At 42.7% G+C, this 27,146-nt stretch overlaps 1 protein-coding gene and 1 long non-coding RNA gene across 10 annotated transcripts in view; one reads left to right on the plus strand and one right to left on the minus strand.

Annotated features, from left to right (window-relative positions):
* The window catches only part of ARHGEF28 (Rho guanine nucleotide exchange factor 28), a 310,574-nt gene that overhangs the window by 185,710 nt on the left and 97,718 nt on the right, over window positions 1-27,146 (plus strand). For 8 of the 9 annotated variants that reach the window (XM_045062033.1, XM_045062024.1, XM_011283815.4 and 5 more), the window contains one exon: window positions 24,268-24,389. In XM_045062033.1, the coding sequence (XP_044917968.1) occupies window positions 24,268-24,389 (122 nt within the window). Of the gene's footprint in view, window positions 1-2,214; window positions 2,347-24,267; window positions 24,390-27,146 lie in introns of those variants that run through there. The other variant, XM_019835471.3, reaches the window with a different exon arrangement.
* On the minus strand, window positions 704-2,574 carry LOC109501786. Its single transcript, XR_002160063.3, has 2 exons — window positions 2,406-2,574; window positions 704-2,236 (listed from the first exon to the last, which is right to left on the minus strand). It is a non-coding gene; the product is annotated as an uncharacterized LOC109501786 (long non-coding RNA).

Consider the following 27,146-nt stretch of genomic DNA (forward strand, 5'->3'; position numbering starts at 1 on the left):
TCTTGTGAAGCTACCTATTTTCTGTGGCGTAGGGAATATGGTCAATGGTACTATAATAGCCTTGTATGGTAACTACAGATGGTAGACCTACTGAGCATAACAAGAGTGTTCATTCAGTCTTCTACACCTGAAACTAATATAACATTGTGTATCACCTACAGCTGATTAAAAAAGTTTTTTTTTTCCCAACGTTTATTTATTTTGGGGACAGAGAGAGACAGAGCATGAACTGGAGAGGGGCAGAGAGAGAGGGAGACACAGAATCGGAAACAGGCTCCAGGCTCTGAGCCATCAGCCCAGAGCCCGACGCGGGGCTCGAACTCACGGACCGCGAGATCGTGACCTGGCTGAAGTCGGACGCTTAACCGACTGCGCCACCCAGGCGCCCCCCAAAAAATTTTTAATACATATTTCCAATCAGGATATTAAACATACTACAGAATGACATGTAAAGCTTCTCCATCCACAGGTTAAGTAAGTGTACATCATTCATTCATCATATGCCCACAGTGTCCCTGCCACGTTTCGAAGCTTTAAAACTTAGAGAATGAATAGAAACACTCACCTTCAAGATTTTATTTTCTTGCTCAAGATCCATGTGGACTAAAACTCTCTTACCTGGTACAAGGCTTGAGAATAATTTATTCTTAGAATTGCACCTAGCTAATTAAGAGAAGTATTTTTCAAATAAAAGGCCACGAAGTAAAACATGTATTAATGTTTATTTTGACTCCGTTGTAATGCTTACAACTGTCTCCTAGTTGCATTTGGTTATATTTGTATGTGGTATTTACGTAGCAAACCATCTAAAAACACAACCGCGATTCATGTAATTCTAATTTTGATTTGAATTGGAAATTAAGTGGTTTCTCCCCTTGATCCGGTTCCATCTGGCCCTCTCACCTACTCCCCACCCAATCAGACGGGATTAGCTATTATGGAGCAGATTACGCATCTCTTTCTGACAGCGTGGCATGATCAAGTCAACAATTTGGGAAGTAATTGTGGTGAAAAGGAATATTAAGTACGACACCTGTTGCTATGCTTCAGATCTGCAGAGTCACGCAGGCCTTCATATCGTTTCCACAGTCTTAGTTTATTTGGGTGGCAGATGACGTCACAAAAGAAAACACACCGTTTCCTGCTATCAATAATACAAAATAAATGCTTGGAAGAGGCTCCCCTCTGAGACTTGGCGTGTGTTTTTTTTTTCTGCCACAGCTCTTGGCTGCTTTGCTTGAACTTCTGTGGGTCCCATGTATCGGTGTGCTTGTGGAGAGCAGGGAAGTGACTTTGCGTAGTGTTCGGTTTAGGTGGAGGTGGTGATGGGCTTGTACTGAATGCTAATTACCAGAGGCTCGTTAAGCGGAACCTGTAGGAACTCTTGGTTTGTGGTAACTTAGTCACTAGCTCTGTTGAGAGGGACTGTAGGATTAGAGCCAAGCTCTAAAGGTACCCCAATCCTTAAGATTGAAGCCAAACTTAGTGGCAGCTGAAGAATGCCCCAATTGTGCTGAACACTAGTAGAGGACTTTGCATGTATTTAATGAGTAGAATTATCTGTAACAGTAAAAGCTTCCAGCTACTTTAGCATTAAAAGTGCAGGGAGACTAGATTGTTAAATGAATTATCAGAGTTGCTTCGGCCCTCGAATCTGAAAATCTGCCAACACTGTCAATGCTATGAAGGAACAGACTGCTCTGGAAAACTCCTCGCCTTGAGTGTGATGGCTTTTATTTGCCTGTGTACTGAGCTCTCTGGCTGTCCACACTTGTAAACCTCAACCTTTACATCGCTGTGCAGGGTGGCTTTTCTGTAAACGATCCTCCAGCTCCAGAACAGAACAAGTGCCTTTGGAGGCTTTTCTTGAAGCGCAGGCCGCTCTCTTTGAATTCAGTTACCTTTCTTCTTAATTTCCATTTCCAGCCACAAGAAGAGGGGAGTTAATGATTCATTTGCTCCCAGTGACCTTTTGAATAACTGGACTGTGATGTACCAGGACAACCCTTAGCTGCCTCTCTCTCCTTTTTCACTTCCTTCGTTTGGCTTTAATATTTACAGCCTCCTTCTCAGTCTACACGCCTGGACGCCTGAAGGAAGCCAAACGTTTATTGCCTCTCCCTCCCCGTGTTCGGGAGCTTTTCACCCAGCCCCATTCCTTCCTTTGACATCACACGGTAGACTCGCCTCCTGGCGGGGGACGCCCACAGTTCTTCCCGAGTCTCTCCTGTTGAATCTGTTGATTTAAGCAAAACAAAAAGATGGATTCGGACTCGGACTCCCCCTTTAACTACTCATGGCCTTCCTTCCCCAAAATGAAGATTCGGCGGAGGGCGTCCAAGCAAGGTAGATCCCGGAATCTTTTATTTCCCTCAGAGCCAAGCCAGGGGTTTTCGTGTTCTTACCTTTCTTTTCCTCATTGCTTTGCCAGACTGTTGTCTGATGAACTGCGAGTTTATACATGTCTTTATAAAACTCTAACTCTCAAAATACTTTGCAGATCGGCTTCTGAGGTAAACCTGCTGGTTCTTAGATTCCTTTCACTTTGACTCTGCCTTTGTGCTGAATTATGCGCATGTACTTCTCTTTTTTTAAAAAAAGTGCGTGGGGGGAGTTTAGTACAAGGTAAATGTTTCAGACTCACTTTATCGGAGTTACCTTGGAGTTACCTTGATAACGGAGAGTCCTGTTGACTTAAAGAACTGTGTACATATTCAGTATCCAGTTTCTGCTTCTTTGGTGTTTGTTTTCAAGTGGGTGGTTTTTTTGTTTGTGTTTGTTTTTAATTCTTTACCTAAGAAAAGTGTTCCATTTTATACTGTTGATTTGATAGTCGTTCTAAGAAAGGGATTTTAAGGAAGCGGTTGAAACAAGAAAGGCTGTGTATCTCCAGGGGATATAGTCCTACATTAAAAAGTTTATTAGTAATTACCAAGAGTACAAAACGCTTTACTGTCGGAGGAAAAGTCATTTATTTGTAGCATGATTAATAACGCAGTCAGTTTATACCACTTATTCCCCCTTGCAACTCATTCTTACCGTACAGTCCTTGGAAATCAAGGGACAAGTTAGTGTTAGGGTGCAGTGAGGTATCCTGAGTATTTACTGCACCATCCCCGGCCCTCAGCAGGTGGCAATTGTTGTTTTCTGAGGTTTACCAGAGCAGGAAAGGTAGTCCTGCGTTCTGCCCCTTATCTTATGTGGGGAGTTATGTGGTTATGTTTTTAATTCAAGGACAAGGGAACATTTTCATGAGCTTGAAGGCAGAAGAGATGTTTCTGAAAGTGGACTGTCCCTGTAGCATTGTTAGGGAGCAGAATTCTGTATTCTCTAGAACAGGATGACCTACGGAATCACCCTGGGCAAATTTTTGCTGAGAAAAATGGAGGCTGGCAGTTGTCAACATAGCTGGTTTGCCTCAAGGACCTTTTTCCTTCTAAAATAAAATAGAAGGGTGATATTTGTGTGTGTGTGTGTGTGTGTGTGTGTGTCCCCTTTCTCTTTGGCTGGGGTCAAGGCCACCCCCAGGATTAACATTGGTTAGACATCCAGGGGTGGTAGAAAGCCTCAACCTTAACAAAGTCCCCTTACGGTTCTGCTACCATCCTTGAAAATCTCGTACTGGCGACTTAAAAACTGTTGTACAGGGGTGCCTGGGTGGCTTAGTCGGTTAAGCGGCCGACTTCGGCTCAGATCATGATCTCGCGGTCCGTGAGTTCGAGCCCCGCGTCGGGCCCTGTGCTGACAGCTCAGAGCCTGGAGCCTGTTTCAGATTCTGTGTCTCCCTCTCTCTGACCCTCCCCTGTTCATGCTCTGTCTCTCTCTGTCTCAAAAATAAATAAACGTTAAATTAAAAAAAAAAAAACTATTGTACAACATTCCACTTTTCTGTTTGAGTTTTGAAACTTAATTTCTTCTTTGGGGCAAGGGACCATGATAAATGCAACTTACCATTAAATCGTTCAGGAGGAAAAATTTTACCTAAGAGAGACCACAAGCATGTGCATGTAAAAGCAAGCTCAGACATATACAGAAAATGGAGTAAAATGTTAACAATAGGTAAATCTGGGTAACGATAATATAATGGTGTTCTTTGTGCTGTTTTTCTAACTTGTCTGGAAGTTTGAAATTACTCCCAAATAATTAAAAAATGTTTTTAATGTTTATTTTTGAGAGTGACAGACACACAGACAGAGTGAGCTGGACAGGGGCAGAGAGACAGGGAGACACAGGATGTGAAGCAGGCTCCAGGCTCTGAGCTGTCAGCACAGAGCCCGATGTGGGGCTCCAACTCACGAACTGTGAGATTATGACCTGAGCCGAAGTCGGATGCTTAACTGACTGAGCCACCCAAGCGCCCCCCACCACCCCGAATAATTTTTTTATAAACTTCTAAATTACTTAAAGTGGGGAGATACACTATGTCATTAATTCTTTGGAGCGTTACTCTGGAATGGTGAGAACTGCTTGAAGGCAGGTTGCTGTTCTTTAGGATTATTAGATCTTTGTGCTCATTTAACCTCATTCCAGCTTGGGGAATAATCTTCGTATGTTTTTGTGCCTGGCAGACTGAGTGGATGTCTGTGTTTCTGGGGACCTGCATAGCCTCACAACCGGGAGAGATGTGGGATTAACGATGAGGAGGCCGGTGGAGAAGTTTGTGAGTCCACTGGGGACTCATGCTGCCCTTAGAAATCTAAAATTGGAACACAGCCAGTGTGAGGTACAGCAAAAAGTCACAACATAGCTGTGTTAAACTATATTAAACTCAGTTAAAGTGAAAGCTGGTACTTGGGATTCGAAAATCATAAACTATTTGCAGATAATAAATGACAAGTGGAAATAAAATTGATAGCAGAGAATCGTCTGTGTCTCCTGCTTGCTTTTTTCATTAAATGACGATGGCCGACGGGCGCCTGGGTGGCTGAGTTGGTTAAGCATCCAACTCTTGATTTCAGTTCAGGTCATGATCTCATGGTTTGTGAGATCAAGTACCCATGTCGGGCTCTGTGCTGTTAGTGCAGAGTCTGCTTGGGATTCTTTCTGTGCCTTTCCCCTGCTTGTGCATGTGTGCATGCTCTCTCTCTGTCTCTCTCTCTCTCTCTCTCTCAAAATAAATAAACTTAAATGATGACGGCCTAGTTGTGAAGAGTGGGTTTGGTCACACTGCAGTGTTGGCTCGACATAGTCCCAGAATCATATGCCTTAGAGGTGACCTGGTCTCCCTGCCTCGTTTTGTAGATGAGGGTTATGGGCCCAAAGAGGTGAAGTGATGGAGAATTATGTGTTCAACAGGCATTTCCAGAATAGCAGGCATTGTCGTAGAAGGTGGGGCAAAGTGGTGAACCCGACAGGTACTGTCCCTGCTTACAGGGATCTTAGCACTAAGGATGGGTGGCACATCTCACAACACCTGGGCATGCTATGTCTGTATACTGGAAGAAACACCAGGAAACTGGATTTTTTTCAGCCCAGTGGCCTGTTTGTGCCAGAACTGTGGTCTCTGGTCTCTTGTAGGGTGACCTAATTATCATCGGTCTTTAAAACTAAGGTGGCTTGTATTTCTTGCTCTTTCTTCTAGTTATCACCGACATCATTCTTAGAAGCTAAGTTCTGGTCACTTGGGAAGTCAGGAAGGAGGTTTGGAGACCTGGGATTTCTGCCTTATTAGCAAACTTCTCATATTTTGTTGGTAATACTGTTGTTTTTGGTAAATATTTATTTTGAGATAGAGTGCACGGGCAGGGAAGGAGCAGAGAGAGAGAAAGAGAGAGAGAGGAGAGAGAGAGAGAAAGACCTAGAATGTGAAGCAAGCTCCAGGCTCTGAGGTGTCAGCACAAAGCCCAATGCAGGGCTTGAACTCATGAACTGTGAGACCATGACCTGAGCCGAAGTTGGCTGCTTAACCAAGTGAGCCACCCAGGCACCCCAGAAATAGTCTCTGATCCTATTTCTGATTTCTGATTTCTCTGTCCTGATCCCCCTAGTTAGTATTCTGTCTTTTAACACTCCATCTTGTCCTTATTATCACCATTCTCTCATAGACACACATACACATTCCTGGCTTGTTTAGAGAGCTGGGAAAATAGAGAAGGTTTGGTAAAAACAGGAAAGCGAGATGAGCAGAAACCCACCAATACCTACATCCACTAAAAAGTGAATATAGTGCTTTCTTCCCCTCATGCTGCCAGCATGGAAGAGAAAAGGACTAACTTAGAAGCACGTCTAGAAGGGAATGTGACGTCTAGAAATGGCCACGTCTAGAAGGGAATGTGACGACGTAAGCAGAGGGTGAAAGCATTTAAAAAACAAAGCTGCCTCAGAAGTATCCTGGGATTCTTGAAAGTTGCCCCTTGTCATTTCATGGCCAGGACAGGCTGTACTGGGAGCCGTGTGGTTAATGATTGGGGTGGGCTAGAATCCTTGACCGTTCCGCTTCAGAGACTCGAGGAATGCCCGGACTCTTGTTTCGTTGGTTTCGGTAGGAGATTGAACCAAGGAAATTAATGTTTATAAATCAAAGGTGAAAAAAATCCAGGGATTGGACCTTACCTAAGTTAACCATAATTATTCTTCAGTCTTTAAGATGTATTCTTTAATTCGCATCACCAGGGCCCAGAAAATGTTCAACTGTTCTTTGTGCGTTTCATCCACTTAGGCAACTTCTGTCACTCTCTCCTACTCCAGCTTATGTCCTGTGCCTCTCTAATTACACAAAGTATGAAAGAGGGCTTTTGCCCCCCTGTTTGCTCGTGAAAAACTGGTCTGTCGTTGCCAAAGGAGGCAGTGCCTATCAGAAAGCTTCACAACCTTGGAGAGCTTAGACAGTACCATGTTTTCTGTAGCTATAGTCAAAATAAGATTTGTGTGGCACTTAATTAATCATCATAGCCACTGTTAACTAAGCTGTGGTAGGCGCCCTACATTAAATGATACCTGATTCTCGAAATAACTCTGTAAGGTGGCTACTACCTCTGGCTTCCAAGCGAGGAAACTGAAGCTCAGTGAGTTTTAAAGTGATTCTTGTGGCTGTGCTGGGAAGTGCAGTAACAGGGAACAGTAACCAATGGTGGAAAAAGGAAGGAGAGTGAATACACAAGTGAGGTCCAGATAAAGTGTTTTTCACGCGACTTAGTTTGTAAAAGATCTGTATGTTAAATAGGTGCAGTTATCTGCTTCATTTATTTGTTGGGGGCTGTGAGGCTCATAGTAGGGAAATGAGGGGTCCAAGATCAGAGCTAATAAGTGAAGAGCCAGTCCTACATCAAGGACACTGACTTGAGAGGTTTCGTTCCTCTCGGGTTGTTGCACCCCTCTTGGTGGAGGAGAACTTCCGTGAGTAGCTCCCTGCATTCAAAGGGTGCCATTTTGTCTCGCCATATTGGCTACTCCCTCTTCTGTGAATCATTGACTAGAAAGAGAAGTAGCAGTGAAAACCCGGGAGGAGCAAAGTGGTAGAGGGGTTTCTACGTCTTCGTAGATCCGTTCCCTTATGCATATAGTAGTGCCACACATTGTCCTTTGGGTGGGAAGAGATGAACAGATGTGTGCCGCGCTGGGTGCTGGGCTGAGGAGAGAAAGAGGCAGGGTGCCTTGAGAAGAGGATGGGATGGGGGAGCTTCCAGTGTGTCCTGGAAAGTTCACAGGTTTGTCTCAGACAGAAAGATGAAGTTAGAGGGAGTGAGTTGGCTGGCAATGGAGACAGACTCATCCCAGCACTGTTTGGGCCTTTCCTGTGAGCTCATTGAGGAGGGCAGGTACATAGCCTGAAAAATAATCCCCTGATGCAGTGAGTATTCAAAGTACGATGACATTTCAACAGGTTGAAATGTAATTTTTAAAGGCAAATGACTTGTATATCATGGCCTTACTCGTTCTGGTCCATGTTTTCCTTTCTTCCTTTCACGAAGTTTCTTTGAACATACGTGTAGACTTCCGTGTGCCTGTGTGTATTCAGTTCTGGAATTCCCCAAAAGGATGCCTGACCACCATCGGGGGAATAGGTCACCACAGAAATCCTTATTGAGGAAGAGAAACATTTTATTGAAGGTGACATAACCTGCTAAGATTTTGTTGGTTCACAATGAAGATACTGTCTAACTGGAGAGCAGGGCGGTTTTAATTTCAGAGTCTGCTTGGAAACCTTGGTCGGCAGAGGAAAGGATGCCAGTTACGAGCCCCTTGCCAAACAACATAGGGAGCCTCATGGCTCCCTTTAGTTAAACAAATACTTGGCCACATATTTGAAACTGATTTTTTTTTTCTTTTTGGGGGGGGGGTGGTTTAAATTCTTGGGCGAGGTGATTTCTACACTAATCCCTGTAAGTGGAAGGGAGGAACTATTCCAATTTATTACCCCATGGTTAGGGACTCCTCCCTACCTCTGAACTTTGGGGCAAGAACTAGTAGTTGTTTATTCAGATATATTAAGGCAGAAAGTGATAAATCCCATAGAAGTCAGGAAAAATTACTGTTGAAGTTCAAGGCAAAGAGAGCAGTTCAAGCTGAGGGATGTTGGTTTGAAAGAGCTGTCATTTTAATAGCCTGTGGTGACCTGGTGGGGTTTTAATAGGTAAGTGATCCCTCGAAAGGGGCAGAGTCAGACTACAAAGAATGTATTAAAGTGATGGGACATATCCCAGACTCATACACTGTTGACTCCTGGGGTTATGGACATGAAGAGTGACGGCAAATGTTGCATTGGCCTAGATAATTATTCTTGTCTGCCTACCATCCTCCTTCCCTTTGCTGAACATTCAGATTATTTCGAGGGTGGCCCCTCCACTGCTCTGGCCATAGGTCCAAATGATGCTGGCACCTTCTCATGTGACCTTGCCTTCTTCGATGCGGTGGGCTGGGCATCATCCCACTCAGACTGAACCAATCATAGCGCCTCTCCTTGGTCATTGAGAGTCCCACTTTGGGATTCTTCAGATGGGGGTTAGGAGGGACATAGCGCCTTTCATGAGAGGCAGTGCTGGAAGGGGGGAGTAGAGGCCATTTGCTGGGAGAAAGCAGTCTGTGGTAGGAGGACACCCTGCAGACTAAGTGTAAAGAGAAAAGCAGTTGCGTGATAAGGTCCTGCTAGGTTCCAGGCCCTTGCTCACTTCTCTGAGGTCCTGTTGTGGCCCAGGTGCCTCCCTCTCAAGGCTTGGTTGTTAAATTCCCTTGGTTCTGTGACATGTCCTCACATGCTTTCAGTAAATCTTTTCTCTCCCTCTTTTATTTTTATGAGATTATGTATATAATCTCTCAACTTGTTCTGTAAGACACAGCTTGAAGGTTTTTTTTTTTGTTTTCTGCAAGACCTCTGAATTCCCTGAGTTCATCATTCTTCTTAAAAATTTTTAGAATTTATTTTCTCATGATAAGTGTACTCTTTAATCCCCATTTCCTATTTCCCCCATCCATCCATCCACCTCCCCTCTGGTAACCATCGGTTGGTTCTCTGTAGTTAGAACTAACTTTCTTTCTTTCTTTCTTTCTTTCTTTCTTTCTTTCTTTCTTTCTTTCTTTCTTTCTTTCTTTCTTTCTTTCTTTCTTTCTTTCTTTTCTTTCTTTCTTTCTTTCTTCTTTCTTCTTTTTTCTTTCTTTTTTCTTTTTTTCTTTCTTTTTTCTTTCTTTTTTCTTTCTTTCTTTCTTTCTTTCTTTCTTTCTTTCTTTCTTTCTTTCTTTCTTTCTTTCTTTCTTTCTTTTAATGTATTTGTGTGTGTGTGTGTGTGTGTGTGTGTGTGTGTGTGTGTGTGTGAGGGGGGGGCAGGCAGAGGGGCAGAGAGAGGGAGTAAGAGAATTCTAAGCAGGCTCCTCACTGTTAGCACAGAGCCTCATGCGGGGTTTGATTCCATGAACCGTGAGATCATGACCTGGGCTGAAATCAAGAGTCAGACACTTAACCCACTGAGCCACCCAGGTCCCCTGTGGAGTCTGTTTCTTGATTTGTCTGTCGTTTTTGTTCCTTCACTCATTTATTTTGTTTCTCAAATTTCACATATGAGCGAGCTCATATGGCATTTGTCTTTCTCTGACTTTCTTTGCTAAGGATTATAACCCCTTGCTCCATCCATGTTGTTCCAAATGACAAGATTTCATTCTTTTTAATGGCTGAGTGATAGTCCATTATGTATATACAGCACATCTTCTTTTTTTTTTTAAATTTTTTTTTTCAACGTTTATTTATTTTTGGGACAGAGAGAGACAGAGCATGAACGGGGGAGGGGCAGAGAGAGAGGGAGACACAGAATCGGAAACAGGCTCCAGGCTCCGAGCCATCAGCCCAGAGCCTGACGCGGGGCTCGAACTCAACGGACCGCGAGATCGTGACCTGGCTGAAGTCGGACGCTTAACCGACTGCGCCACCCAGGCACCCCACAGCACATCTTCTTTATCCATTCATCAACTGGTGGACAGCTGGGCTGCTTCCACAATTTGGCTATTGCGAATGATGCTGCAGTAAACTTATCCTTGCCACTTTGGCTTTTGCATGTTTTTATAATAGCCCCTTCATTAGTGCGTTGCAGCTAGTATTGAATGTCTCGCGCTAAGACAGTGAATTCCTTGAGGACAGAGCCGGGTGACCTGTTTTCACAACTCTACTGCTTGGATCACAGAAAGCAGGCAGTAAATATTTAAAGCATATTTTGGCACAGATTTACTCACACTATACTCAGATACTTTTTCAGTTTGTCTTGGTTCCTATATTTTGCCTGTAATAGATCTGATATTGTTATGAAGTCCTATACTCCAGACGGTGGGGAGGGGAAAGGATGTATTTTAGTCTAATACAGAAAACTTGGTATGATGCAATAATAGAAACCATTATTTTCGCTGTTCAGTCTCTCCAAGTAAAATATCCAGTTTATCCAATTTCTTTCTGATCCTCCTCTTTCTGGCCAAGCTGCTATAGAATGTGATTTTTCTGGTGAGGATGGGGGCATTTAGAAGAGGCCTAATTTTTGAATGTCCCGTGGGTCCTCCTGGTGTCTGCTACAGATCTGCTGGCCTGGGCTCTTCCCTAAGGCATGAATGTTTTTTATGGGGTGCCATGACATCTTTGACCAATGTCCTGCAACTGTATCCTCTCCCTGGTGTTAGTCTAGATTTCTCCTGGTGACTTCTCCTTCACTGACTTGGCCTCACCCTTGTTATACTATATAAAACTTGGGATCTCTGTCCCAGGCTGCTGGCTCGGGTGTTTCTCTAGAGATATCTGCTCCAGGGTCCTTTCCTTGGTGCTGTGGCGGGTCCGTGGCAAGCCACAAGTACTCTACTCAGCCATTAATACTCCTCTCACAGGCCTGTAGGATCTTAGGGACCCATTCCCCCCACTTAGGCAAGTGGGGGCAGCTCGGGAAAGCTGGCCCTGCTGCCTGACCTCACTCTCCCACTAAGTGTTCTTGGCAGTGGTTTCCCTTGTGATGGTATGGGGCACTCTGCAAGGTGGTCTCCTTCAGAGCCCCATGTGGAAGTACGAAAGCCCATCAACGCTGAGTTCCCCCCAGGCAAGGAAACCACATGTCTCATTTCTTTGATCTCTTTTGTCCCTGCCAATGAAAACCCCGTTATGAATTCTAACAAATGTCATATCCAGCTATCATTCATACTAATTTACCCAGAGGTTTCCAGAGTTGCTCAGGATTCTGAATCCTTTCAGAAATCAAGTAGAGTTTCCCATCTGGGAGAAACCCAGAACAGTCAGGAGGAATGTCAAGCAGTGCTTGGCTTTCATCATTGATTGATTGATTGATTGATTCATTCATTCAATCGACATGTTGTTGAGCACACAAAAATAAGTGAGAGGTATTTGGAAGCTGGTAAGAGAGTAGATTTTAAATTTTTTTTTTTAACGTTTATTTATTTTTGGGACAGAGAGAGACAGAGCATGAACGGGGGAGGGGCAGAGAGAGGGGGAGACACAGAATCGGAAACAGGCTCCAGGCTCCGAGCCATCAGCCCAGAGCCCGACGTGGGGCTCGAACTCACGGACCGCGAGATCGTGACCTGGCTGAAGTCGGACGCTTAACCGACTGCGCCACCCAGGAGCCCCAAGAGAGTAGATTTTAAAAGTTCTCATCACAAGAAAAAATATGTGTATGACGATGGATGTTAACTGGACTTATTGTGAGCATTTTGCAATATATACAAATATCAAATCTTTGTTATTCACCTGAAACTAATGTCATTCATCCCCCCCCCCCCAAAAGTGAAAGGATTTACGTTTTAGTGGAGAATTCTCCATTTCATTAACATAGTTCCTTTGTGGTAGTGGAACTTAGTTACTTTTGGGGATGTTAAGTGGGGCAAAAACACATAGCTCTACAGATGGGTGCTGGAGAATTGGAGCTCCGTGTGACTTCTGAATTGGATAGAATCATTTTTATGTGCCATTGGTTTTTTTTTTTTCTACAAGATAATCCAGGATATGAATTATTCATAGGGTTTCTTGTGATGATGACATATAGGAGCATCTTCCTTATCAGTTAGTTTGTATTTTTTCTCTACGGTTAACAGGAAAGGTCTTGTCAAAGTCCTGCCAGTTTATTTGACGTCTTTCACTTCTGTCCTGGTGGTTGTATGATGTGCTCCTTTTTTTCCCCTTCGGTTTACTTAGTGCTCCTTTGTGGAGACTGACTTGATTTAGGCCTCAGCTACATCAAGAAGGAAAGGAATTGCTGGGCCACCTGGCTGGCTCAGTCGGAGGAGCATGGAACTCTTGATCTTAGGGTCTCGAGTTCGAGCCCCATGTTGAGCGTAGAGATGACTTAAAAAAAAAAATAAAAACTTTTAAAAAAGGAAAGGAATTGCTGGGTAAGTCTAATCACAACACATGACTGGACATGTCCCAGATAGCTTGGGAGAAGCCAGGGTGGAAAGGGTGGAAAAAAGTTACATAGTGAAACTGCTTTTGCACACATAAAGGTAGGTGCTCTTAAAGGCTACTTTGTGTTACTATAATTAGGAATGAGAACTTGGAAAGATTTGGGAGAAAATTGTTACTGCTCTCTTAGAACAATGTTTTCTTGCTCTCTTCAGCCTTCTCTGCATCCCCCCCCCACCCCCCCACCCCGTGCCTCTGGTATATGACCAGGAAAAGGCCTATTCTCTTCTTGGATAATTTTGATAATGAGGTCTTTCAGAACAGCAGAATAGGGCTTCTTTTAGGATCTGATTTTAGAGTACCAAGTTGTAACTTGTTATTTAGAAAGGCTTTTAAATTGTTGTTCTGAGGGAGAGGGCTGGAAAAACAGCTTTCACCTCAGCACCTTTGGCATCCCTTGACTTTTGTCCTCAGTTCGCACTGTTAACAGAATAGGTCGAGAGGTCTGATCTTATCCCAGGGCTCCCTTTTCTTTCACAGGATCCCAGGAGGCTGAGGAAGCTCTGAGGATGAAGTAGGCATTTGGATCAACGTTAGAACCACTCGATTTTGGTAGATAGAGGTTCCCTGCGTTCTCCCAGGCATGCCTTGGTGTACACGTACATCTTCGAGTAACTTCATTTTACATTATGACCCACAGGAAATTCCTGGGCTGGGGATAATTTTAGAATGTGGATGGCTCTTTTCTGTAACCTCAAGTCCAACTCAGAAGGATGAGGCCAAGAGATTTTTCCAGGCCAAGACTAATATCAGGAAAATCCTAAGAGAAACTTAGAGGAAGAATAAGCAAGGAGATAAATGGCAGTCTAGCCCTGAAAATGTTCCTTTTCACGTAGGACGGTGAGTGTTTTTCATCCTTGTGGAACCCCCGGAGACCAGTGACAGAAAGGGCTACTGTAAGTTTCAGAATTCGGCAAAAGTTCTCTTTCAAGTTGGGAGTCAGGGGCTAGTGTGCTGCAGTGAGAAAGGCTGTCTCATTGGGCACCATTTGCATTCTGGTTCTGTCACTTAATGGCTTTAGTGGGTTAGTCATTCTCTTTGGGCCTCGCCTTCCTTGTCTACAAAGCCAACACGATAACATCTCAGGTGGCTAGGGAGAGTTGGGCTCGCAGACGGGCCAGAACAGTCCTATGTACTCCTGCAGAAAACACTTCCAATTAATGCATTTACATGGGTATCATCTGATACGGTCGGTTTACCGATTACCTGGTATTTTGCCTAAGATTCTGCAGCCATTCTTTCACATCGGCACATTTTTAAGACACAGCCTATTTCTTCCTTTGTTTTACGTGTAAAAACGGTTACTGTTAGAACTCGAGAAAATCTGGAAACTGAAGAGTTGAAATTAAAAGCCACTTTGTTGTACTCCATTACCCAGAAGAGAGCAGCTAACATCTCCGTGTATCTTTCCAGTCTTGCTCTCAGTTACCTTGTACGTTGTTGCGTGGCTGAACAAAATGAAATCCTCTACTTACTGTTCGATGAATGTTTTCTCGGTGAGACTCAGACTGTCTTATTCCGGCAGCAGATCTACAGAGGCAGAAAGCATGGGCTCGGGAAGTGAACAAACACACGTAGGCACAAGTCATATTGTAACACATTAATGAAAGTTCCTGATGGGAAAATGCCAGACATTGCTGAAATGCCATTTTATTTAGCTCAAGTGGGATACTCAGTAAGCCCAGTTATTAAATAAAGTATTTTGAACCAGCTAGCAGAGTGCCTGCGTGGAGCTGCCGATGACTAGTTTGGGGAATTTATTTAAATGGCACCACGGTTTCTTACTCTGTAAAATGGAAATAAGAAATAGTACTGTTTCAAAGGATCGTTCTGAGGACCAAATGAGCCATTAAATGGAAATGATACAGTTCTTGGTTTAGAGAAAGCATCGTATCAGTGTGAGCTGTAATAGCAGTGTTATCTAGTATAATTACCTGTTATAGAGCAGGTGTTTAATAGATGCTGATTCTTGGAGTACCTAGTGTTTTTCTTCTCTCCATTTTAATGTTTTGGGTTTCTTTCCGCTGATCTTCCTAGTACCTTTACCTTGCAAATCTGCCTGATCGTCCATTGTTCCTTTAATAAAAGAGTGATCGGGGCGCCTGGGTGGCGCAGTCGGTTAAGCGTCTGACTTCAGCCAGGTCAGGATCTCGCGGTCCGTGAGTTCGAGCCCCGCGTCAGGCTCTGGAATGATGGCTTGGAGCCTGGAGCCTGTTTCCGATTCTGTGTCTCCCTCTCTCTCTGCCCCTCCCCCGTTCATGCTCTGTCTCTCTCTGTCCCAAAAATAAATAAAAACGTTGAAAAAATAAATTAAAAAAAAAAAGTGATCACCCGGTTTTTAAAATAAAGAGAAGAAAGAGGAATTCTTGGGCTGCTGCTGCCCGCGGGCACGTCGTCGGATGGTGTTGCACAGGAAGCGCCCGCCACCTGCAGGGTTCGGCACAATGGGAGAATCTGTTTTTAGCTCAGACCCCCACCAGGAAGTTGCTTGTCCTACCAGGAGGAACGAAATAAAACTTCTGTCTCCAGAGTGTGGTACATCAGATAGGACAAAACACAGAGGGAACGGGGCAGGAAGGGCTCAGAGAAGGAGAACAGCTTGTGGCTGTTTAGAGCCTGGTTAGGGGACCTCCTGGGGAAGTGGTCTATAATGACTGTACTTAAAGATGTTTTTAAGAGCCTGAGATGGAGGCTGAGGGACCTGGGCTGGGCCCAACAGGTAGCACGGTGGCTGGTATTCAGTAGACACTCAGTAAATGTTGGAAAAGGGAATGAAGGAATGAATGGAAAAAATAAGAAAGCAATACTCCCCTCACAACCAGGTGTAGAGCAAGGACAGCTGAGCAGCTCGCAAGAAAACTTCCAGAATCTGAGGAAATTTGTCAGGTGGGGAAGGAATAGTCTCTTAGTTGTACCTGGTACAAGGTTTCTTTTCTTCATGAAGAGTATTCACGCCTTCAGATAATATTTATTAAGTATCTCTTATGTACTTGACATAGTTCTAGGCCCTGGGGATATAGTGGAGAAAGCATTCAATGTCACTGTTCTGAGGGAGTTTACATTTTAGTAGAAGGAAACACAATATATAATATATACATAATGTGTTAGGTGATGATTAATGGTAGAAGAGAAAAGAGAACAGGTGGTTGGGGGAGGTGTTGTTTTATATACCTAATGGCCTGGGAGAGCCCGTTTGATAAGATAACATTTGAGTAAAGAGCTGATGAAAGTGAGGAAGCAAAGCATCTGGTTATCTAGGGGAAGAACAATCCTGGTAGAGAGTATAGCAAGTGCAAATGGCCGGAGGCGTGGAATAGCAAGGGCAGTGTAGCTGGAGTAGAGTGATCGGTGGGCTTCAGAGAGGTTGGGTGAGTGTGGAGAAAGGGCAGATTGGGTAAGTCTGATACTGTGATTTATAGTAGGAAGTACATATTTGGGCTTTCTCCTGTTTCTGGCAAAGAGTTCCTAAAAGTCTTAGACTGTCCTAAGTAGTGAACGTGATAAAGACGTGACTTTTGGACCTAAGATTTGGGGGCTAGTTGCCAGGAGAAGGGGCCATGTGATTAGAAGGTTGGAACTTTTAGTGCCCCCCAGCCCCGCCCCTGCCTCCAGGGAGGGGGAAATGGGCTGAAGATTGAGTTCAGTCACCAATGGCCAAAAAAAATGTTTTTAATGTTTGTTTATTTTTGAGAGACAGAACATGTGCACGTGCGAGAGAGAGAGAGAGAGAGAGAGAGAGAGAGCGCGCACTGTAGAGGAGAAGAGAGAGAGGGAAACACAGAATCCAAAGCAGGCTCCGGGATCCCGGCTCCCAGCTGTCAGCGCAAAGCCTGACTCGGGACTCAAACTCATGAACCGCGAGATCATGACCTGAGTCAAAGTGAGAGTTGTAACTTACTGAGCCACCCACGCATCCTACCAATGGCCAAAGATTTAATCAATCAGGTGTATGTAATGAGACAAAGAGGCCAGGATTCAGAGAGCTTCTGGATGGAAAACAGAGGTGTCAAGATAGCTTTGCACTGAGAGAACATAGAAGGTCCCCATGCCTTGCCCTCTGCATCTCTTCCGCGTAGCTGTTCCTGAGTTATATTCTCTTCTAATAAACCAGAAGTTGAATTAGTAAAATGCTATTCTCAGGTCTTTGAACCTCTCAGGCAAATTAATCACACCTAAGGAGAGGGGCTCACGGCAACCTCTGATTGATAGCTAGTTGGTCGGAAGTATAGGTGACAAGCTGGACTTGCATCCGGTTGAACCGGGGGTGGGGAGCAGTCTCCTAGGACTGAGCCTTTAACCTGTGGATTCCGATGTTATCTCTGGGTGGAGAGTGTCAGAACTGAGTTGGATTGTAGAACGCTCCGTTGGTGTCTGCGAGTTGCTTGCGTGTGTGGGGATATACCTTCCTCAGACACGCCCTGCCCATGTTAAAGTGGGTCCTAGAGCCATCTTAGTAAGTAAGGCATGGTAGGTTGGAGTAAAGTTTGGCTTGTACTCAAAATGAGATGGGTAGCTACTGGAGAATTTTGCAGAGTCAAGACATGATTTGGTTTTCTTTGTAAAGAGATTGCCTTTGTATGTTGCAGAGGGCAGGTTGTCAAGGGCAGAAAAGTGGAAGCGAGGGGGCCAGTTAAGGGGACAGTGATCTTGCAATGGGCTTGGCACGAGATGGTGGTGACTCACCTTGGCAGGACAGTGGCTGGAGGTGGAAAGAAAAAAAAGGCCGGACTGTGGATCTGTTGGGTTGTGAAAGAGAACAGTCAAGGTGACTCCGAGGAAAGGCAGAGTTGCCCTTCACTGTGAGGAGCACGTGGAGAAGGGAGAAAGTCAGGAGTTCTGTTTTGCAACTCGCGGATGTTGGACAACTCTGTGGAGATGTTAAGGACAGGGTTGTGATTCAGGGGAGAGGTTGGGGTCGGAGATGAAACTATAGGAGTCATTATCGTAGAGTGATCTGTGAGACCATGTTGTTAGATGACCCAGGGGATGTGGGAGAGGGAGAGAGAAAGGCAGAGGGAATGTGAGGATTGATCCTAGGACCCTGCAACCTGCCAAAATTTAGAAGATGAGGGAGACTGAGAAGGAGAGAGAGAGAGAGAGAGAGAGAGAGAGAGAGAGAGAAGGTAGGTTTGTCCTGGAGGCAGAGGGGAAAAGAGCAATGAGCTGTGTCAAATGCTATCCTAGGTCACATAAGGTGAGCAGGGAGAACTGACCACTAAGTTCTGGGGGCACAGTCTCAGTGGGGTGGAGGTGCTGGGAACTGAACTCTCAAACATCCTTTACCCGTCTCATGGTGGTTAGTCGTTCTCAATAAATCCTTCTCTATGCATCAACTGCTGGGGTTAAAGCACAGTTAAATGAATGGATGAGGGAAAGAAACCAACCTGCCCGGCCAATGTAAAGAGATACCGGGACCGAGCGAGAGGCCCTCTGCTGACCATGGCAGGCAAGAGCTGGGCCCCCAGAGTGGGCCGAACCCGGTCAGCAGCACACTTGCAAAAGGCTGCCTTAGCTGGCCTGGTTCGTGTCTGGGTGTGGGTCTCTTACACAACCAGGCAACTGGGCCGCATTTTCCTTAAGCTGCAAGGCCCTTAGCTTAGGGAGGGAGGGTTGGATTTCATTAGAACTCAGGTTGCAGAGGCCCTGCACTGGTCCGTGCTATTAACTATTCCCTGCCCACTTGGAGGTAGTTGTAAATATCAGAAACAAGAGAGGTTATTTGCAGCTGCTTTTCCCCCTCTCCCTCTTTCTAGCTCCCCTCCCTGTGGGTGAAATACATTTATTCACATTTGTCTCTCGTGTTACCAAACCAGAGCGTCTAGTCGAGCAAAGAAGTGCTGATGCAAACTTCTGTTTCAGGGGAGTCCTTGTAGAGTTGCATAGATCACATTACAGAGCAGGGAGCATAAGGGGAGACGAGAATGCTGGGGACCCACTTGGCGTTGGTGTTTATTCTCTAGGCACTCTGCAGTGAGAACCTGGCCCAAGGCCGCTTGATCATGTTGGAACATCGTAGTTTCTGAAATCCTTCCTTTGTTCTTGGGAAACACTGTCTCTGGTTGTCTGCCTTTATTCTTTGTTCTTTTATAATCTCCTCTCTTTCGGGAGCTCTCATGCTTGAGTTGCTGGAGGTAAATCTTATGGACCGTTGTTTAACTTTGTTTTTTTGGTTGCCATTTTCAGGATGAACTTGGCAAAAATTTCTTAACGTGAGCTAAATCTGAAGTACGGGAGTTACAACGTTTTAAAAGCTCTTCGTGTAGGAAATGGAATGTTTTGAAAATTCCAATTTCCTAGGGTTGGTTTTAAACATGTAGAGTTATAACCAAGGTAGACATCATATTATTAAAGAAGCAAAACTATGGTAAAGTATCAAAACCATACAGCCTCATTTACTTGTATGGTAGTAGCGAGCATTTATATAGGGCTTACTTTGTGGTCAGATCGTGTCCAATCAGTTAAAATATTAAATCACTTCATCCTGATGATCATCCTAGGAGATAGGTTATCATACCTGTTTTACAGATCGGGAAATGGAGGTGTGGAGAGGTTGAATAACTGGCCCAGGGTCTCACAGCTAATACATGGTGAAGTAGGGCTTTGAATTCAAGCAGCCCAATACCTTTGCTCTTAATATAAACTGGAGTACGTTGTTCTTTGCCAGTTTAAAATTTGCAGCCTTTTGGATGGGCATCGAGTTTTGCTTACCTTGTATACAGTCTTTGAAGTATTGGGTTTACTACCCAGTAGAAATAAATGTTATCAACAGAACTGTAAAGTTAACTTTTTGCTAAGAAAAACGGTTTTAAAAAGAACCTAATTTAAGACAAAGAGCTGATTTTCTTATTGCAAATTATTTCTGTATGCTAATTGAGAAAGGATCTGAAGGATGTTCTTTTTTGGGGCAGCAGTTTTTCTCTTAATTTGCTACTAAAGTGGAAGGTATGAAATGTATCTTAAATCTTGAAAAGATAAGAAAAGCTATTGTAGCTTTTTTCTTTTAATTTCTTTTTTTTTTTCTTTAAATGACTGAGGCAAAAAGAAATTAGCCACTTGGCTATATGTAGCTGGTGATTATTTGAAAGTATTTTTGAAGACTTTCTTTTTTTCCCTACTAAATCTTACTCTGGTTTGAAGCTCATTAGATATGGTGACTAGCTTTGAAGTTAATAAAGGAGTGGAGATCTTGTAAGTGTGTCACCTTCTGGTTTGTTCTCCTGTGTTCATTTCTACATCCAATTATCCTTTGGTAGTCTTTGGCAAGTTGGGACTCTGGATGCTTTGTGGAAAAAGTCTTAGGGGTCAGTCTTCTAAATTGTTGCATTGAGTGACCCAGAAAACCTACATGGCAGATTGTGGATGAGAGATCTCGAGAGGAAACAGATTTTCCATTGTCACTACTGTGTTCTGATTTTGTACAGTTATGTTCCCTCCCCCAACCCCCACAAAGAGTGATTGTCTCGGTGGAGTCATTACCTGAGTGACAGGATGATGAGCTGGTCTAGGCAGCTTTTCCAAAGTGTAGGGTAAGTTCTGGGCACTCTTGGTCTTGGAGATTGGATCCCAACCTAACATGAGATGGCATTGAATCACATAATAAGGCAGGTATTTGCTTTGCATTTTTCTTTTGGTCTCTCTGCTGATTCAAGGAGAAAGTTCATTTTGCACACTGCTTCTTGACCACCTTTCCAGTCCTTGTGAATTTCCCTTCATCACATTGAGCGAGCGGCCCTTGTAGGGTGTCAGCGTTGATGGGCAACTGTGTTCAGTCAGAAGGTAGTTACATGGTTTTAGTGTGTATAATTCTCTTCGGCTTTTTGTGGGGAATACTAGCTTTCTGTTTATAGTGAGCATAAAGTGTTTCTTTCAAACTTCATTGTATTCAGAGTAAAAAGGTGAGTCAATCTAAATACAAGTACTAGAGAATATAATAACACAGGTAGTAAGTAGCTATGGCAAAATTGTGAATTTGGTAGAGGAATGACACAATCTTGGGAAATGCTGGTATAATATCTGCGTAATTTTTACAGCAGATCCCGTTTCTTGTTTGAAATTACTGGGACTAGATTGGTTTTAGAATTTAGCATTTTCAGATCTTTTTGGAATAATGCTTATATATATGATATGACTGGCAATGCCATTCTCCAGTGTGGTAATATTTCTGCAGCAGAATGCATGAGTATTCACACCAGATAAGGTAAATAAAAACTCTGCATGGCCTCATATGGATTCAGGTCAGACTTTGCACCAAATATGTTTGTGAGCCAAATTGCTACAGAAAAGTTTTGATTTTAAGATCTTTCTTGATTTCAGAATTGGAGATAAGAGATTATGCACCTGCCTTTGTTAACAAGTGACATCGTTTTCTAAAACACTAGTCAAATTATGAAGGCAACAAATTAATCCCCAGTTTGGTCAAAGTAACCAAAGGAACTCGGCCATCTTGGAGTTTATTTTACTGCTTGGTTTGATCTTACACATTCTGACCTGCTGCATAGGGCCAGGTAGATTTGTTTGTGTGTGTGTGGCGGGGGGGGGGGGGGTGGGGGTGGGGTGGGGGGTGGGGGGGTGGGGGGGGTGGGGGCGGGGGGTGGGAAGGTGAATGCAAGGATAACAAAACTAGTTCTTAGTTCTGCTCATCTTTGAAGTGAGGGTCAGAGTTTTGACAACAAAGCTCTTTCTCTTGGTAGTTCATAACGTGGCTTTTGGGTGACTGGTCAGTACATTCACTGGTACCACACAATTTGTGGTGCTGTTGCTTTTGGTTCTATGTTTTTAAGATAGAATCCATCAATTGTTTGCAATTGTTTTGTTGAATGTCTTGTTCTTAGTCTAGTTACCGATGAAGTCTTACATTTGCCGGTGATAGAAGTGGCTAAAAAAAGGGCATAACCAGCCCCCAAATGTGGTGGCAGAAATACCAGGTGCGTTATAGTGTGTGGACTTAAAACATTCTAGAGCAGTTAGAGGGCGCGTTGAGTTATTTATGATTGTTTTTCACACATTCTGTAAAATGACCTATAAGCAGGTATTTTCTTCAGAACACATCGAAAGTGTTTTGTCAGGTTCTTGATTTATAATCTTTGGAACATGCTTTTTTAAAAATTTTGTGTGATTACAATGAAAGTGTATGGTAATTGATCATGAAGATTATGCTTGTGAAGAATTTGTGGGTGTGTGTTACCTATTTAAGTAAATTGATAAAAGAAGACGTTATGGATGTAAGAAAATGCGTCCCATTTACGCTGTGTATTTACTCAAGGAGCTTGATGAAATTTCATTTTGGTCTTCTGTGGTGAACAGGTAGGTTAAGAAATAGAATCTAAAGCTGATGCCATTTGACTCATACAATTGATGTATTTTTGTCACTTGCATAATGTCATCCAGCAGTTTCTAAGAAAGAACAATTTTTTATCCTAGTACATCAGCCCAACAGTTAATAATTTTTTTTTTTTTCATTTTCTCATGCACTCTCATGGGCTTACCTGGGTTATATGTTATGATACAGATAGGACGGGCAGGGAGATCATTGCCATTTCTGGTGAAGTGGCAACACTATTCATTTTGTACCCACTCTAGAACACTTGCTGGAGTGTCAGGGAAGATGACATTTGCTATAAATAAAACTTTGAATCCACACTATTAGAGTCATTTACAGACATGGGTGTTCTATTATTAATATAGCACTAAGAGAGTGTTATTAATATAATTAGTACTATACCTTATGGTTAGTATCAATAATCTCACATTGAAAATGCTTGAAGTAGCTATTAATAACGGAATATAGTATCAGTGACAATTAATATTTATTGACCTCTTGCTAAATGCTAGGCATGTGTTTAGTGCCTTACATGTTTGAACTCCTGTAACCCTCATACCCTATGACAGGGAAAGCACGACGAAGATCAGCTTTTATAGAAGAAGAAACTCTGTTAAGGTATTGGGACATTAAGTAATTTAACCACAGTCACAGGAAATGAAGCATTCTGGCTCCACTGTGTTTTATTGCCTTCAACCTTAGGCTCCCTACAAATACGTTGCACCGCTCTCTTTGGGATTCAACTTTAAGCAACCTCATCTCTTTGTAACAAAGCTGGGAGCATAGAAGCAAGTGAAAACAATTCTGTAATTAAAATAGCAACATTCTCTTTAAGAGTGTGCACAGTCAGGCTGTACAGAACTACTGGACGTTGTACTATTTTAGGTCTGTTAGTAAAGGGTATGGAGCCCCGACACTGGAGTGGAATCCAGGGGTTGTAGTTCAGGCACTGATGCTTCCAAGTTATTAAGTGAGATGAATGTTAATCTGTTAGAAATTGAAAGCACGGGGGGCCTGGGTGGCTCAGTTGGTTAAGCGGCCGACTTCGGCTCAGGTCATGATCTCGCGGTCCGTGAGTTCAAGCCCCGCGTCGGGCCCTGTGCTGACAGCTCAGAGCCTGGAGCCTGTTTCAGATTCTGTGTCTCCCTCTCTCTGATCCTCCCCCGTTCATGCTCTGTCTCTCTCTGTCTCAAAAATAAATTAACGTTAAAAAAAATTTAAAAAAAATAAAGAAATTGAAAGCAAAAGTCTAATGATTTTATAGAAATCTCTTTTGATTGGAAAAACAGTGCTTGAAATGGGCACATATTTATCTATTCACGTCTTCTGCCCATCTCTTCACTGGATTATTTGTTTTTCGGGTGTGGAGTTTGGTGGGTTCTTTATGGATTTTGGATACTAGCCCTTATTCCGATATGTCATTTACAAATATCTTCTCCCATTCTGTCAGTTGCTTTTAGTTTTGTTGATTGTTTCCTTTGCTGTGCAGAAGCTTTTTATCTTGATGAGGGCCCAATAGTTCGTTTTTGCTTTTATTCCCCTTGTCTCCGGAGACCTGTCTAGTAAGAAGTTGCTGCAGCCGAGGTCAAAGAGGTTGCTGCCTGTTTTCTCCATATTTATCTAGTACGTTCTGTAGGCTTTAAATAACTGGGAAGGTTTGGATGTAGAATAGAAAATACATGCATGTAGATCTTAACATGTGAATGAATGTGTTTAAAAAACACAATCTGCGCTTGTTTTTGTTGTTGTTTTACGGTTTGATTAAGAAGGTAAAGTTTGAGGGGCGCCTGGCTGGCGCAGTCGGTTGAGCGTCCGACTTCAGCCAGGTCACGATCTTGCGGTCCGTGAGTTCGAGCCCCGCGTCAGGCTCTGGGCTGATGGCTCAGAGCCTGGAGCCTGTTTCTGATTCTATATCTCCCTCTCTCTCTGCCCCTCCCCCGTTCATGCTCTGTCTCTCTCTGTCCCAAAAATAAATAAACGTTGAAAAAAAAATTAAAAAAAAAAAGAAGGTAAAGTTTGACTGTAAAATAAGTTCCATCTACTCTTTTCTGTCCCATTTTCATTTTTCTGCTAGATCACTCTTTTGATGTCTTCAAAAAATCCAAGCGTTCCCCAGCATTCTCTGCTGCAGGCCAGCTCTCTGACGTGCTGAATGGTGGCGATGAAGTTTATGCCAACTGTATGGTGATAGATCAGGTAAGGTGTGACTGATGTTACAAGAGGGATCTTGCTCTCTTTCCAAACGCTGAGTAACTGGGAAATATATTCAGCCTTGGTTTGCAGCTCTCAAGATTTCAGCCTGAGGGTGGCCCTGGTGATGCTACAGTAGAGCCTCCTCATATGAGCATTTAACTTAAGTTCTTCTTTCCATTCACAGCACACATTAACCCATCATGAAGCACTACAGAGAGGGATCGTGAGACACTGTCAAATGAGAAGAGTGTGAGAGCTCTTGTCTTACAGCCAAAATAGGAAATGACAGTTGGAAGCTTATATATATACACACACACACACACACACACACACGCACACACACACACACACACACATATATATGTATATGTATATATATGTATATATATATTAAACATACATATGTATATATATATACATATATATACATAATATATATATTAAACATTTATTTATTTTTGAGAGGCAGAGACAGTGTGAGCAGGGGAGGGGCAGAGAAAAAGAGGTTGACACAACCTGAAGCAGGCTCCAGACTCCCAGTTTTCGGCACAGAGTTCAACATGGGGCTCAAACTGACGAACTGTGAGATCATGACCTGGGTTGAAGTCAGCTGCTTACCCAACTCAGCTACCCAGGCACCCCGTGAAACTAATATCTTCTTTACAGCTTTTCAAAGTAACAGTGTGTGTACAACCTGATTCGACAATAGTTGTATTCAAATCCAGCAAACAGTTACGAGCGAGAGCTTGATGCTAGCCCCATACAATGTTGCCATATAAATCACTTCTTTAATCCTTACAACGCCCCTGTTAACATAGGCTAAGGTTATATAGCTTCAATATTAAAAGAGAATGGTATCATACTCCTGGGAAGTTAGAACCCTTTAGAATGCCCCACCTATTCTCTGGCAGAGATTGGTGAGTTAGATCTCATAGAGGCATGTGGTTTGAATGATCCTCAGATTTTAATATTTATAAAAATTAATACATAGTTTTAGATCTGAAGATTGCACACTAATTTATGGACAATTTTAGGCATTTTCAAGGGTAATTTTGACAGCATATAATTTTTGCCTTATCCACAGACCTCAAAACCTAATGTCCAGAAAAGGTGCATCATATATATGCTTATTGAGCCCCCTTTTGTTGTTGTTAGTATGCGTATTACTTATAGATGTTTTCTGTGATACATACTTTTCTGTCTAGTAGATCTCAATTTCACCCCGAGTCAAGTATTTTGGGTTGTTTTCCTTTTGTGTTAAAATCATTATTACATCAAATCATTGTTACATCATAAATGGCAGAGATTGGGATGATACTAAGAATGACAGAGGAACCAATAAATGAGAACGGAAATTAGTTGTAAATAGCTGGTATGGTTTTTTTTTTGGCATAAAGCAGCTGAGTGTCAACCCTAGTTACAGAAATCTAGGATGAAACAGAGTTTAGGACAAACAGGGAGTTCTGGGGACATTCTTTGAAGACACAGGGAAATTGGGTTCGGTGTGCTCTAGCGACATTCTGTTTCTAATGGTTGTGGTATTTTCTCAGCATTTAAATGAAATACTACTTGAGTTCTTATCTTTTGGCTCTGAGCCTTAGTGAATACTGCAATATTTCCTTTTACTTCAAGTCGCTAAAACTGTACATGACTCAGTATTACGTGGGGGACACTTGTATTCTTGCATTAAGCATGCAAAACTTCCCAAACCAAAGATGAGGTTAGGATATAATTTTGTTTGGGGAGAACTTGAGATAAGTATTGCTTTAGTAATGTGAGGTGTGAATTTCAAGAGAACTCAAATAGCCTAATCGATAAACTGAAATGGGGCTGGATTTGTGCAATGAAAACAGAACTAAAACTACAAGTATGAATACAAATCACAAAGTTCACTCTGTCAGTGGGGCATAGTTATATGGTTTCTTTTACTTTTCCTACATCGATTTGAATAGCAAGGATAATATAAGAAGTCCAAATTCTGCATATTTGAAATAATTGCTATCAGTATCTGAGAAGAATCCTGTTTAATTTCTTTCATCTGCCCCAGCCTGGCACAGAAATCTAACTAGATTGTGATGAGAATCTTATTTGTGATGCTTTTTCCAGTGAATTCTCAAAGCTATCAACCTATCTGATGAGGAGATACACATGGTAGAAACTATTTTGCAAATTACTCTGTCATATAAACTACTTTGAAAAAAATCCATTTTATTTGGACATCATTTCAAACCATAATTTGGTACAAAGAATACATGTATACTCTTTATCAAAATTCCCCAAATGTTAATATTTTACCACATTTTAGGGTAAATATACTCTGAGCATGTGTTTGTAGATGCAAATGATGAAAATAAGTACATAAATATTAACCATTTCAGGCAAGTTGAAAATATGGTGCCCTTTTACCCCTCAGTCTTTCATAGTCTATTTCCTAAAAAACATGGTTATCCTCTTACTAAGCACCTATAGTTACTGAAATCAGGAAATCACCATTGACATAGCATTAACTGTCTACAGACCTCACTCACTTTTACAGATTGACTCAATAAATTCTTTGTAGCAAAAGAATATTCAGTTAAATGTCTCGCATTTAGTTGTCCTTTCTCTTTAAATCTCCTATAGTTTGCAACCTGTCCTTAGTCTTTGTCTTTCATGAAGTTGATAATTTTGAAGACTACAGACCAGGAATGTCCTTCACTTTTGGTTTCTCTGATAATTCCTCACAACTGGGTTCAGGCTACGTGTGGTTGGCAGGAATAT

Source organism: Felis catus, chromosome A1 (assembly GCF_018350175.1).
Source record: "Felis catus isolate Fca126 chromosome A1, F.catus_Fca126_mat1.0, whole genome shotgun sequence".
NCBI classification, from domain to species: Eukaryota; Metazoa; Chordata; class Mammalia; order Carnivora; family Felidae; genus Felis; species Felis catus.